This window comes from Calidris pugnax, unplaced genomic scaffold, assembly GCF_001431845.1.
Source record: "Calidris pugnax isolate Ruff unplaced genomic scaffold, ASM143184v1 scaffold175, whole genome shotgun sequence".
Classification (NCBI taxonomy): Eukaryota; Metazoa; Chordata; class Aves; order Charadriiformes; family Scolopacidae; genus Calidris; species Calidris pugnax.
This window is the reverse complement of record NW_015090888.1, coordinates 303,509-318,509: the sequence shown is the minus strand read 5'-3', so window position 1 is coordinate 318,509 and position 15,001 is coordinate 303,509. Positions and strand designations below refer to the sequence as shown.

The window sequence follows — 15,001 nt, the reverse complement described above, 5'->3', positions numbered from 1 at the left end:
ATTCTGAGATCAGAGTCCCATAACAACAATTTAATCCTCATGCTCTTAGGGTAAGAGAAAGAAAACTAATCGGGAAAGAAGAATGTTTTGCAAGAAGGTAAATATTTAGTGGGTCATCTTTAATGTTAATCATTAATCTGTTGAAAGAAAAGCAGCACATTTGTATTGGTAAAGAGCTCACCAGACTGGTAATACTGGCAAACCTTGAATTTCTTCATAATTAGAAATGAGACTGAGCTGTAAAGTTAGCTGTTGAGGACGAGAAAGCCACCTCTCCATAAAACTGGATACATTCAGATAATCACTGAGGATTGAGCGTGTACATATATATTTTCACTCATCTATTTCTCCAGGACTTTTCACATCTTGGGGCTTGGAACTGATGGAACCGGTCCCAGCCATTTTTCACCTGCAAGGCAAACCAGCACAAAAGAGAAAGTTAAAATCAAATACATAGAAGTGATTGGCCAGTCACATTTCTGCAGCAGGAAGACCATGCCTACTCTTCTTTTGAAGGAGATGGAATTACTAATGATGGAATATAGATTTATATCTTGTTTGCCATGCTTTAGCCAGCGCCATAAATCCTCCACTGTCTAGTCACAACTGAAGCTGTACAGAAGAATTATCTCCCTCTGTCCCAGATGAGAGATTCTGCAGGTCTGTGGCACGCCACATGATGGTGAAGCCAGTTCTTTTTAGGAGTCCTTTTGTGAGGGACTGAGGGTAAGGAAGAGAAAAAGGGAGGAAGGCTGGGGAGTCAAGAGAAATAAAAGGCAAATCTGTTGAAGTCCTTGGAATTGAGACTGGAAACCAGGCCGTAAGACAATTCCAATTAGGATTAGTGACTATCCTAGTGGATGTTTGGCATTTATTTTCCTCACTCTTGTTTTCATCAAGAATATTTTTATAGAATCAGAAGCCCATCCAGAAAAGAAAATAAACCTCAAAAAAAATCCTGTTTAAGCCTATGACTAATTTTAATTTACATTAAGATTTCCTGCTGAAATTTTTCAACAAATGTATCAGAGCTAATTATGTGTATAACTCTAGTGACAAACGCTCTCAAGTGCCAAATCTTGAGATCAATAGTCAAATGTCCTCTATACCATGCAAAAGCAGTTTTATTAGTTATCACATCCTATTCCAATTCTCTTTAAAAATTTGAAGTTTACAGACTATTAACAGAAAAATAAAAAGAATGATGGGCAATATATGAATTTCTGTTAAAAAGTTGTGTAGTTAGGTAATTAGAAGTTATGGACTGGGGAGCTGTGATAATGTGCTTCTGATTAAGAAGGAACAGATATAAAATTAAAATGTTAAAGGTATGGGGGAAAAAAAAAAAAAAAAAGCAGTATCAGCCATAGTCTTAATCTTAGCCAAGACCTAATGTCCAGCATCAAAAGGTTAAATATGGACATTTTGAAAACTAAAGAGTTTCAATGGTAATTTGAGGATGGCATGTGGAGCACAAAGCCTTAAAACATACAAGGAGGAGATGGAGAATTCAAATTACTTCTTGTTTGGAAAAGGACAACATCTTTAGTCACTTGAACTGTACATTCCAGTCAGCGGTTTCATCCCAGGAGAAGGATGCCCAACGTTATTAAATATTTGAAAGCCCTTAAGAGTGTTTCAGTTAGCAGTATTACATACTTCATTAGAAGGGAGTGAAAAGCATGAAACCAAAAGTGATGTTATTAGGTACACTCACCTATAACGCTGCCTAGTAGCTCTATACGATCAGAGCCAAAAAAGAGATGAGGTTCTCCATTATAATGTGCCACAACAGCAGGCATCCCAAATGCCTATTGACACCACGGAGATGAAACAGAGAATGTTATAATGAGAGAAATTTTTTGCAGACACACGATCAATCCTTCAGGAATAAAAAGCAAAAGCTTTGACGTTTTTTCCTCCCCTTCTTTTCACCTTCCTCATTCTTAAAGATGAGTCTAATGTAGCCCTCAGAAAGTAGGAGACTCTCCAGAGCCTGTGTGCCCCTTTTGAAGGAGCCAAAAAAAAAAAAGCAACCTGATAAATCCACAGTTTTATGTCAAGTAGCGATAAATGGTATTTCTTAGTACTGGTCCTGTAGCTCCCCATTCTTGCTGTCCAGCTGGAATGAGCTGAATGAGTCAGCTGTGGTTTCCCAGATGACAAGGAGATAAAGCTACCAACAGCTGTGAATTAGCCTTCACATGTTCAAAACGCAAAGACCACCTATAGTGCTTTATATGGTCTATATAGTGCTTTCTACTCATCACCTTCATCCTTCCTTGCTTCCCAATATTCTTAATATGGAAGGAATGCATAGCTGTGGTGCCAAATGGCATTGGAAGCTTCTCACCCCGTATTTCATTGCTTCCTCTGTTGTCTCTCGCAGTCGGTTCTTCACTGCAGGGGTTGAAATCATTTCAAGTAGCTTCTGGGTGAGCTCTGATGATAGCCCAGCCTTTTTGGCAACCTGAGAAAAGATGTTATAATTATAAGCACTCTAATATTAAATATTCTCATTGCTACTAGTCTAGTGAATTTAATCTTCAGTACTATCACCCAAGGTCTATTAACAAAAAAATTACAAAATACCCTTGAAGCACTGTCTTGCTGTATTCCCTGTCCATTGATCATTTATCAACTCTCAGATAGGAAGTAGAAGGGCTATTTTAAACTTCTAAGCCCCAAATCTGCACATTTTTTCAGGAATTCCTAAACAGAAAAAAAAAGGAAAAAAAACCCAACTAAGTTTAACCTTTAATCCGATGACTTACCAGATAACTTAGCAAAAATGTTCTGAAAAAGAAAATCTTACTGTACAACCCTGCCAAGACAAAACCATTTTATATAACCATGTGGCCACATAGGATCTAAAAGTGATACTGCACGAAAGAGACTGTAACTCTCTGAGGTTAAACAGTTGCTAGCCTTAACTGCTGTTTCTCTTCAGCCTCCTTTGTGCCTCTGCCACACAGGAATGGGATAAAGCGGCCAAAGGTAATGGTCCGGGGTTTATTGAGTAACATAGCAGTTACAGCTACCTATTTTAATAAAATATTTCACAAAAAAACGTTAACTTCCATGCCATCTACCTGAATGACATGCCTTTTTATTTTTTTTTTTAAATATTTAAAAATGCTTACAGTATTGCACACGGAGCAGAAATCCCCCATGCAGGTGTTAATGATTTTTATTTTCTCTCAACGACTTTTTCATTTAGTATCCACATTTTAATGTACTTTCTCCTACTTCCAGGTCAGGGAGATTAGGAGCTCTTTGACTCTGCTTGAACAGGAGATAAACAAGTATAGTACTGGAGCAGAAAAAAATGCCACGTATGCTTGTAGCCAATTGACTCCAATATTTACACAGAAATGTAGTATCTTGTCCTCACCATGTTAGGGCAGGAGGGGTATTTAAGTGGACTGAGGCAGGATTCAAAGACTATACATTGCTTCTATAGTAATTTATATGAAGTTATGGCTGACTGGAAAAAAAAAAAAAAGAAAAAAATACTAAGGAACTATATCAAGGAAACAACATTCCATTTTTCTAATTGATGTGTAAAATAAATTCACCTATAAAGACTCAGATGAAAAGGCTGGGACTCTCTCTCTGGCTGGGATGGAGTTAATTTTCTTCAAAGCAGCTCCTATGGTTCTGTGTTTTAGACCTGTGACTGAAACAATGCTGGTAACACCTAATGTTGTAGCTATTGTTGAACTGCGTTTTCACAGTGTGAAAGCCTTCTGTGTTTCTCACTCCACCACCTGCCATGGATAGCTTGGGGGTGCACAAGGTGTTGGGAGAGGACACAACAAGGCAGATAACCTGAACTAATCAAACTAATCAGCTATTCCGTGACATATAACATTATGGTCAGCAATAAGATCGGACACAACAAGGCAGATAACCTGAACTAATAAAACTAATCAGCTATTCCGTGACATTATGGTCAGCAATAAGATCACAAAATCATAGGATGGTTATAGTTGGAAGGGACCTTAAAGATCGAGTTCCAACCCCCCTGCCATGGCCAGGGACACCTCCCACCAGACCAGGTTGCTCAAAGCCCCATCCAGCCTGACCTTGAACACTTCCAGGGATGGGGCATCCACGACTTCCCTGGGCAACCTGTTCCAGTGCCTCATCACCCTCACAGCAAAGGATTTCTACCTAATATCTAATATATATCTCCCCTCTTTCAGTTTGAAACCATTACCCGTCATCCAATCATTACACTCCCTGATAGAGTCCCTCCCCATCTCTCCTGTAGGCCTTCTTCAGGTACTGGAAGGCTGCTATAAGGTCTCCCCGGAGCCTTCTCTTCTCCCGGCTGAACAATCCCAACCCCGTCAGCCTGTCTTCATAGGAGAGGTGTTCCAGATCTCTGATCATTTCAGGAGGATGCAGTTGGCTTTCTGGGCTGCCAGTGTACATTGCCAGCTCACATCGAGCTTCTCATCAACCAACACCCCCAAGTGCTTCTCCTCAGGGCTGCTCTCAATCCATTTTCCGCCCAGCCTGTATTTTCACTTGGGGTTGCTGTGTCCCAGGTGCAGGACCTCGCACTTGGCTTGGTTGAACTTCATGAGGTTTGCACGGGCCAACCTCTCAAGCCTGTCCAGGTCCCTCTGGATGGCATCCCTTCCCTCCAGCGTGTCAACCACACCACACACCTTGGTGTTGTCAGCAAACTTGTTGAGGGTGCACTCAATCCCACTGTCCATATCTCTGACAAAGATGCTAAACAGCACTGGTCCCAGTACCAATCCCTGAGGAGCACCACTCGTCACTGGCTTCCACTTGAACATCAAGCTGCTGACCGCAACCCTTTGAGTGCGGGCATCCAGCCAGTTCCTTATCCATTAGTGGTCCATTCATCAAATCCATGACTTTCCAATTTTAAGACCAGGGTGTCATGTGAGACAGTGCCAAGATGTGTGGAAGGAGATTAGGAAGTTTAGCCACCTTTTACTTGCAGACTGTCTGAGCATCAGTCTACCTGTGAGAGCAATTGCCTTTGCATAACTTGTTTTCTTTTCTTTCTCTCTTTTTCTATTTCTCCTTTCCTGATTAAGCAATTTTCTGTCAAACCACAAGTTTTCTTGCTTTTATTCTTCTTTTCCTCTTTCCCTGTCCCACTGGGCAACGGGGGGAAGTGAGCAAGTGCCTGTGTGGTGCGTAGCTGCCTACCTGGGTTAACGTACAGCTGTTTAACTAGATCCTTCAAATCTTGCCTCTTGAAAAGGCAAAATGCAAACCTTTGCTGAAATTCTGGTAAAAAACGGTACACTTAAGTTGAAGTGCAAGGACTAGATTCCAGGAGACTCCAGGCAAACAACAAGACTGCAAGTTTCAGGATTCAAATAGGGATGTAGGATAGAAAAGAACTAGTCATGGACAATTTCTCTCTTTTCTTCATATTCCAAGAACTTAAAAAATAAAATAACATAGAAACAAGAGCCCTTAACGAGGATCTCACGGTATACTAACTTACCTGCCATCACAGCTTTTAGTGTAATAAACAAAACCTTTACAACAAAAGAAAGCAGTGTAATTGCTAAGCATGTAAAAGGGCAATACAACACTGAACTTAATAGTAAAACCTGGCTCCATCACTCCAAAGTATTGCATTTCACCTGAAGATTTCATATAGCAGGAAACCTTAATGCATTCTGGAGACACTGCTTATATTTTCACTACTGTTTTTTTAACAATTCATTGTCCACCCTGGTTATTTCCCCACATGAATTAACAAAAAATAAGATTCTGGCTCTGAGTGTCATTCAAAGCATAACAAAAAGAAAAAAAAGAAAAAAAAGAAATCATTCTAAACAGACCTGCTAGGGAAATTAAATCCACTTTTTTCTAGCTGAAATTATTCAAAACTCCAAATGATCATTTGACTAAGCCATCTTCATGTCTATTACTGATCTAAGCCATCAATAACAATCAGTATCAGAAACAGAAGCACCAACAAAAAGGAGAGACACTTACAGTTGATATATTCTCCGGCTGACTGACATCTCCACACTGGTGAAAGAATAAAATAAGTAATTGAGTACTTAAGAAAAAAATCTCAGTTCTGGAATTGAAAGCAAGTTTTCTAAGAAAATATAAATAAAGTTGCTAGAGAAATTTCCTCAGAAAAAGTTATAAGTCAGCTAATCTGGGAATGTATTAAGTGATTTCTGATCCACTCAGCCTACAGGATTCATCATACATACCTAAAAAAAAGGCCAATTAAGCTGATTATAAAACAGTTATTTTCTTGTAATGGCTTCTCCACCTTTATGACCTTAAAGTTTTCTGCTATGACTTTTCACTGAAAAACATTTCCTTTCTCTTGCTCGAATTCCACATTTGGACAAAGTGGGGCAGGAAGGATGACAGAGAAAAGATCAAGAAGTTGGCTTCATAAAATACTGACCTGTGAGAAAAAACGTATCCAGAACTCCCTAGATAAGGGTTCCACGTATTGTGGTTGTGTCATATCCACGGCTGTGATAAAGCGCATGGCCCCAAGAGTGCCTGGGATTAGTGAGGAGACAGAGAAATAATACTGAAACAACAACATCAGGAACAGATACGGTCCGTGCAAGTGCTACCTAAGAACAGAAAGATCTTCTCTGTAACAGTCCCCAAACAGTGAAGCTTATGTTGATTCACAGTATCTTCCACGCTAATATCATTCACGAGCACATTTCTCCAGAAGTTCCTTTTATGATTAAAAAACCATACACTTCGTATTGCTCACAGATACAGAAGAGGCTGCGGACAGGGAATTCATCTTCACCTTTACTGTTAACGCAGAACTTGAACCGTAAGTGCTAGAGTTGAAAGAGAGCAGCTAAGCTAAGTCTCTTACTTACTTGAACCAATGATATGTTGCAAGTCAAGTGCTGCAATATTTATAGGCACTTGGTAGTATTTTGCCATCCTTTTCATATCCTTCAGCATGTATTCTCCACGCTTTGGCAATAGTGCTGGGGGCTTGTTACCTTTCAGAAAAAGTTGAGATTTTCAACTGTATTATAGTAAAACTAGACAAAACAAAGCTGAACAAATTAGACCTCACCCATACATGTACCTAAGGAAGAGTATAACTGCATACTGGCTTACTGACTTACTTACATTATCTTTGGAATAGAAAGTGCTAGGATTTAAACAGGATCAACTCTTTAAGTTAGCAGGATAAGTTTTAAAGCAAGGTACAAACATCCTAGCAGGGATTTATATTGATTCTGACAGAAGACTTTTAAGCTACACAGGTACTAATGCATGGGTAAATAAATGTAGAGACTTGTTAATTTCATTATTTATGAGTTACAAGTCTCAGTGATTAACTTGTTCTAATAAGGCCACCAAGTTCTATTTCATGGCATACTTGGACCCTTCATGCATATTACAAGCTGCAAGTGCTCCACAAATTAATTCTGGTTTGAACTCAACAGAAAACTTCTAGGAAACCATTCCATATGAAATTATTATTATCCTGGTTTAGAACTGATGAGCTTTGGCATAGACTGTCTGTGCTGTGTGAAATTCCTTGTGGCTGATTTCTGAGTCGCTGCCCAGCTCCACATCCTTATAATTAATTTATTATCAGTGCCCAAACTTAGTTGAAAGCTGGCTCTGTGGGCTCTGCGCTCACTAAGAGCTTGCCCACTAGTGTCCTGCTAAGTGAAGGTTATTTCCCTACTGAGCTCTTCTCCCCGCATCGCCTACCAGTTGCTTGCATTATGCCACCAAGGAAAGCCGGACGTAAGCGCAGATCGATGTTCCAGATGTGCTGGTACCGGCAGAGCACCTGCAACAGGAAAAAGCAGTGACAGATGAACAGTCAGAGGAGATGTCCGTAGAAGTTGCGTGCAGCTAGGAAATAAGCTAAGGCATGGAACAGACACTGCAGGCAAGGCCTTTTCTATCTTTTCTGGAGTCCTCAACATAGAAAGGACGTGTGCCTGTTGGAATGGGTCCAGCGGAGGGCCACGAAGATGATCAGAAGGATGGAGCACCTCTCCTATGAAGACAGGCTGAGAGAGCTGGGGTTGTTCAGCCTGGAGAAGAGAAGGCTCCAGGGAGACCTTATAGCAGCCTTCCAATATCTGAAGGGAGCTACAGGAGAGCTGGGAAGGGACTCTTTGTCAGGGAGTGTAGTGACAGGACAAGGGGTAACGGTTTTAAATTGGAAGAGAGAAGATTTAGATTAGATATTAGGAAGAAATTCTTTCCTGTGGGGGTGGTGAGGCACTGGAACAGGTTGCCCAGGGAAGCTGTGGATGCCCCATCCCTGGAGGGGTTCAAGGCCAGGCTGGATGGGGCTTTGAGCAACCTGGTCTGGTGGGAGGTGTCCCTGCCCAGGGCAGGGGGGTTGGAACTCGATGATCTTTAAGGTCCCTTCCAACTCTAACCATGAATATATTACTGCTAGGGATAAAACCCTCTTCTGGAGGCTGCCAGAGGATTCCATTCTCAGAGACGCTGAAAGGACCGCACTTGTCTTATGACTACACAAGCCTAAGCAGTGGTAAACATGGAAAAGATCGAGCTCATGAGTGCACACTCGCACTTGTTAAACGTTGTTAACTCTCCCTAAAACAGAACTGTCAGCAACAGCTCCCACACCAGCACAGGCCGTGGCTGCCGCTGGGCTGAGGCACGCTTCCCTTGCGGCCCTGCTTTCCAACACCTGAGGCCCAAACCGACATGACACCCCCACACCGGCCTACCCCTGACAAGGGAGGTAAAGCCGGGGTAAAGGCCCGCTTCATGGCGGGGTGTAGGAAGGTGCTGCCCTCAGCAGGGAACGGCTCGGCCCGCCGCCCGGACGAGCTGCCCTTCAGCCGGCCGCTGAAGGAGGCCGAGGCACAGCCACCCGCCCGGGCCCGGCCTCAGCAGCCGCCGCCGCCGAAGAACGGCGGGGGGGGGGCCGGGAAAGGCCTCCCTGCCTCCCTCCGGCCGCCCCTCACCTCAAACCCCAGCCAGGAGTAAGGGGACACCACATCGTAGAAGAGCTCCACCAACGTCCGACCCATCTCGGCGCCGTCCCGTCCTCCGCCGCTACCGCTACCCAGAGCGCCCCAGCGGCCGCAGCACCTCCCCCGGGGCGGGGCGGGGAAGAACTGGTCCTTTTTTTAAAAAAAAATCTGTACTCACACTCAGAGTATTTAAATAATAGGAAACAAACAAAGAAATTACCTTATGCTGTAGTATTCATCTGTGGACAGAACACTGAGATTGGCCAGCTATATGTGCTGCCCACCTACAGTCTGTCAGCTGCAGTTGTTCCAAAATACATTGCACAGCCACCATCTGTCAATCATAAACTCTGTGGCCAAAGAGCAATTTATGAATTTAGAAATGCTGAAAAGCACAGTTGCCCATGGAAATGCTAACAAAGGTTATTAGACATGTTGATCAGCAGTATAAACAAATATTAACTGGTTTTTACTTTTTTTCCCTTTTTTTTTTTTTTAACTATTTTCCTTTTTTTTTTTTTTAATGTATTATGTTACACAGAACAATCAAATAATCTCTAAGTCTCTTTCTTTCTCCTTTCATGATATTAAAAGTGGTGTCTTAGCCCAGTGACTTAGCGTTGATTTAGCCCAGCTATGGAGGAGAATCCATGTTGTACCTTGGATCAAACTGAGCACAAACAGGTGAGGTTGGATACAAGGAAGTATTTGGTTCATCTCAGTGCAACCTCTTCTGCCTCAGTCCTTGGCACAGGATTGTCCGGTGTCCTGATGTTGGGCTAATGAGGTTAGTGAGATTGTTTAGGAAAGGATTTTCTTGCCTGTGTGTCTTCTCAGCTGTTTGGGACAAACTCACATTTCTTTATTTATAATAATAGCTAAACACACTGTTGGTTTTTATGTAGATTGAGAGTCTCATCTAGATTATGGTGACTCTCACAGGTATTTCTAGGCACATCATTACACTGGCATGCTCTTGGCAAATTATCAACAGCCTGCATTTCCACTGCATTTATCCAAAAGATCATATCCATGTTGAAGTTTCAGACCTTTTTCTTTGACATGCTGTTGAATAAGGTTCATTAAAAAATTCCTTCAAATTCTTGAATAAATTAGCAGCTTTCTTGGGTGGAGAGAGGGAGTGCCTACTAGAAGGGTAGGGCTCAGATTTTGAGGGACAAATGGAGATCAAGAGAGATGATAAAAATACAAGAGAGGCTTTTTGTTTGAAGACCTTAATGAAATTTCATTAGATGCCAAGACAATACTTCACCGCCTGTTCCATCAACATGTGGAATTTTCAGGCTGCCTTCATACAATTAAAAGAAGTGGTGTGACAGACACCTATAGTTATGACCACCACTTGCCATTTTTGGAAAGAAATTGAACTGTCTCTTACTATATAATTAGTATGACTGTGGGAGACAATAAGTCATGATGATGTAGAGGGAGAACAGAGAAGAGTAACTTTTCCCTCCAATCAAATGCATGATTCACTTGTACATAATTCAAATGGCAGACGTGCATCTAAAGTGAGGACAAATTTATTCTAATCCTCTATTTATTCTGTGTGACAAGCAAGAATCTCCAGAAGATGAAACAGAACTTTGGTTACTTTCTTGCAGTCCAGTCTCCGTTCCTAATGATCTCCAGAAAGCTGCCTCGTATCTTGAAGGAGAAGCATAAGCTTGAGAAGAGGTCTTTAAACAGTTTCTAATAAGAAGATATCATAAGTTGAAAAATTAACTCAGTAGAAAAAAAAAATTACAATGAAAATATTTATAAATAAAAAGCAAAAGTATCCACACACTGGCAACAAGAAACTGCAAGGGAAATTAGAAAGCTTTTCTTAACAGCCATGCTGAAAATAAACCAAACTTAATTAAGCTAATCCTAAATGCAGGTTGTTCTGGTTATACTAGTACCCGATTAGCATTTTGTGAACAGAAGGGTATTTCCAAAAGTGGTCACTACAGCTCAGCAGTCTCTATCAGTGTCCCAGCCCTTCAATGTCATCATAGCTTGTATCTTCAAGAGCAGGGGATGAATGTCTGTCAGCCTCAGAGGTCCTGTTTCCTGACACATTAGGACTCGGGTCTGAAAACAGGAAGGGAAGAACATCAGATAAATGTATATCCTGCATATATTACCTTTACAGCATTGTGCAGGTGGCAGCATGGGCTGTCTGTTGTCTTCTCCAGAAATTAGGACCATAGATATGCATCGCTGTGAAAGCCCTGAGAAGTGCTTGTCTCATCCTGCCTCCTGCTACATGTGCACATATGCAAGGATCAGGCTTACTTCTCCCAGAAAACAGGGTACTGATGTAACTGAAAACACTTCTAATCGGCAAACTTGCTGAGGGTGCACCGTCCATGTTGTCAACAAAGATGCTAAACAACACTGGTCCCAGCACCAGCCCCCAAGGAATGGCACTCATCACTGGTCACCGCTTGGACAATGAGCTGTTGACTGTAACTCTTTGAGTGTGACCGTCCAGCCAGCTCCTTATCCACCAAATGATCCATCTGCCAAATCCATGTGTCTCCAATTTAGAGACAAGGATATAATGAAGGACAGTGTCAAATGCTTTGCACATGTCCAGGTAGATGTCTGTTTTTCTTCCCCTATCCAAGAAGGCCACCAAAAGCAGGTAGATAACAGATAACATGGATTTGTCAAAAATAAATCACACCAGATAAATCTAATTTTTCTTTTTTTGATTATCTGAAGGTGGTTTTATAAGGGACTAGAGCAAATTGTCACTCAGGTCACAAGATATTTTTATAAGTAAAATAGAGAAATATGGTCTAACTTAAAGCTCTGTAAACTGGATACAAATTCAGTCAAAAATGATATTCTTCATGTAGCTCACTGTAGCAGGTAGGATTCTTTGACAGCCCTAGGCACAACTATGTATTTTTATTAAGTCCTAACATAAAAGACACATGTTCTTACTATGTTTTCCAGGTGAAACCATACTATACTATAATTCAAATGATCCTGGCAAAGTTTTCATTAACATATAATGTAATTTAATAAGGACCACTTGCTACACTACAGATGAAGAGAGAAACAATCAACTGCATAATTAGAAAGTACAGTAACTATAGATTATGAAAACTGACAGCACTGCTCTTCTGGCCTCACCTGTCCATGATTCCTTGTTTCTGTCACTTTCTTCAGGGATCCCAATGTTTTTCTGTTCATTCTGCCCAGAAATAGAAGCATTTTTAGGTCCAGAAGCTTCTGTAACATCGTCATAGCCATCTTCCAAGGCATTTCCAGGCAGTGGAGTGACATCTGGAACAGTACAGGTATTAACTGTAACAGGAAGAGATCTTCCACTAGAGAAAGCAGTGATAAGGGCCTGTAATACCGACATTCTCATGATGATAATGAACAATTATAAACCAAGAATCCTCCTGAGGACTGTAGGGATTCCAGACAACAATGATATAGCTCCAATAATTGTTATACATTGCTGTAGCAAGTAGAAAGTTAAAATCAACATGGAGAAGGGACAGGAAGGGAAAGAAGATTTGGAGGAGGCAGTTAGTGATGGGCTTTATTTCAGAGTAAGATTCCCCTTTGCATTTCGTAATTGCACAATGACAAATAACTCCTTGTTTATCTCTGTGTAGCACCTGTTTCCTTGTCTTTTCATGACTTTAACCACCTTCAGATGAAACCAGGACACCTATGGACATGTGGCTACATATTTAGTCCAAACCTTTAGAGAAAAGTATCTGCTTCTCTTCTCCATGCTGAAAATCCCCAATTCTCTCAGCCTTTCTTCATAGGAGAGGTGCTCCATCCTTCTGATCATTTTTGTGCCCACACTCTTGACCTGCTCCAACAGGTCCATATCCATCCTGTACTGAGGATTCCAGAGCTGGACACAGTACTCCAGGTAGAGTCTCAGCAGAGTAGAGGGGCAAAATTGGCTCCATTGACTTGCTGGCCATGCTCCTGGGTATGACCTGCTGACCCAGGATATTATTTGCTTTCTGGGCTGCAAGTGCACATTGTCAGCTCATGTCCAGTTTGTCACCCAAAAGTACTCACAGGTCCTTCTCCACAGGACTGCTCTCAACTCATTCATCCCCTAGTCTGTACTGAGCCTGGGGATTGCCCCAGTCCAGGTGCAGGACCTTGCACTTGACCTTGTTGAACTTCATGAGATGAGATTCATGTTCATGTATTTCTCAAAGCTCTCAAGCATATTGACTGCAGAATTCAGCTTGGTGTCATCTGCAAACTTGCTGAGAGGGCACTCAGTCCCACTACCTGTGTCATTAATAAGGATATTGAACAGTACTGGTCCCAGTACAGAACCCTGAGGGACACCACTTGTTACTGATGTTCATTTGGACATTGAACCTTTGACTGCAACTCTGTGGATGCAGCCATCCAGCCAATTCCTTATTCATTCATCAAACATCATTCCTTATTCATTCATTTTGTGAGTAGCCAGCTTTCTGATTCCTCAGGGGCAGCTAGCTCTGTGGTCTGTACTTAACTGGAAGCCATCCCTCAGAGGACATTAGTTTTCACTGTTTTATAGTATATACATACACACATGGACGTACCAATTATGTATATATGAAATTATAAAACAATCAAAGCACTCCTACTTCACTTTTTACCTAGTACTCAATATTCAGTCTGAATAAGGAAAAGAGATCTTATTTGAATTTGTCTTCTTGATGAGCATTTCAAAGCAAGTAAGGAAAACAAAAGCTTTTAATATAACTTTAAATAATAAAAAAACCCCTTAATATAAGAAAACCAACAGAAATAAAATTAAAGACGTAGCACAGCAGAGTTAGGGGTATGGGCAGCTGAGGTCCAAAACTGCTTGTGCCTTTGGCCGTTGAACTCTGAGACCAGCTAAGAGCTAAGATGAGCGCTAGGAAAATGGGATTATTTTCCAAACACTTGCTCTCCCTCAGCTTTTTCAAATTAAAAAAACCACATGACTAGTAAACTGCTTTTGTCTTCAGATCACTCATTAAAATTCCCTAATTAACTCCAATGGTATGCCAATATTCTTCTTTTGAGCATGTTTCCCCTCTGTGGTAACTCTCCCCATTTAGCTTAGAAACGAAGCAACAGCTTGCAAGCTGTTATAGTTGCAATTTCTGGGAGAAGCAGTTGTCAAATTGTTGGATTCATGTGACTGGATCTCGTGAAGAGTGCAATAATACCAGCAAACCCTTATTTTAAACTTCTCATACAGAAGAGAAGACTAGCACTTGTATACAAGTGGTTAAAGAGTTAAACAGAAATTTTTGGTTCATATCAAAACATCAGTAGTGGACATGAAGTACAGCAAGAAAAAAGCTCAATTACCAGTAGTGCTTTGGAAATTAAAAGCTACCCTGATTTTGGGTTTCTTTCTTTGTAGGATACCCATCTTCCATTACCTTGAGTTTCTCCGGGGCCATTTTCTTCATCGCTCTCCCTGCTATAAAACTGTGCCTTTGTTTTTGAAGTCTCTGAATAAGAATCTAGGCAAAAGAGAAAGAGTGTGATATCAGATTAAACTCTCCTGAGCTGCTAAGACTGCATCATGAAGAAAAGAACAGGCTACAATAATACCACCCAAGTCAAGAAGATTGTTGGGCAGTCAGTATTACTCCTGCAAGGCCAAGGGCTTACAGAATCACTCAGGGGTCCCGTAACATCTCTGGTGGCTCATGGGGGAGGCAAGTCATGAAGGGAGAAAAGCAGTTGACAGGAGGAAGCCTACAGAGACACACAGCTGTTGGGAGGGAGATACAAATTATTCCTTTATTTGTTCCTGCTTTAAATAACTGCAGCAAAAGCCTTTTTGTTGGAGGGAGGAGGGGGTTGGTTTGGTTGTTTGACCTGTACTGACCTATGGTCTACGGCTGCAGTGAGGGCAGCATAGAATGAATTGTCCCTAGGAGAGGAATTGGCAGAGTTCAGTGGGCAAGAAACCCCTCGCCTCAAATCTAGGAGTTTTCCTTTTCCTGGTAGATTTGGGAGCT

The 15,001-nt window shown here is 41.5% G+C and overlaps 2 protein-coding genes across 2 annotated transcripts in view; both read right to left on the bottom strand.

Annotated features, from left to right (window-relative positions):
* Positions 1–9: 9 nt before the first annotated feature.
* GSTK1 (glutathione S-transferase kappa 1) lies at positions 10–9,099 on the bottom strand. Its single transcript, XM_014947533.1, has 8 exons — positions 8,976–9,099; positions 7,732–7,813; positions 6,876–7,004; positions 6,434–6,534; positions 6,001–6,036; positions 2,354–2,470; positions 1,718–1,811; positions 10–409 (listed from the first exon to the last, which is right to left on the bottom strand). The coding sequence occupies exons 1-8, from the start codon at positions 9,039–9,041 to the stop codon at positions 360–362; spliced, it is 675 nt and encodes a 224-aa protein (XP_014803019.1). The 5' UTR covers positions 9,042–9,099; the 3' UTR covers positions 10–359.
* Positions 9,100–10,974: 1,875 nt separating this feature from the next.
* Positions 10,975–15,001, bottom strand: part of LOC106891173 (antigen WC1.1-like) — a 37,034-nt gene continuing 33,007 nt past the window's right edge. Inside the window, exon 15 of the mRNA XM_014947506.1 lies at positions 10,975–11,081. Coding sequence (XP_014802992.1) covers positions 10,975–11,081 — 107 coding nt within the window. The remainder of the gene's footprint in view (positions 11,082–15,001) is intronic.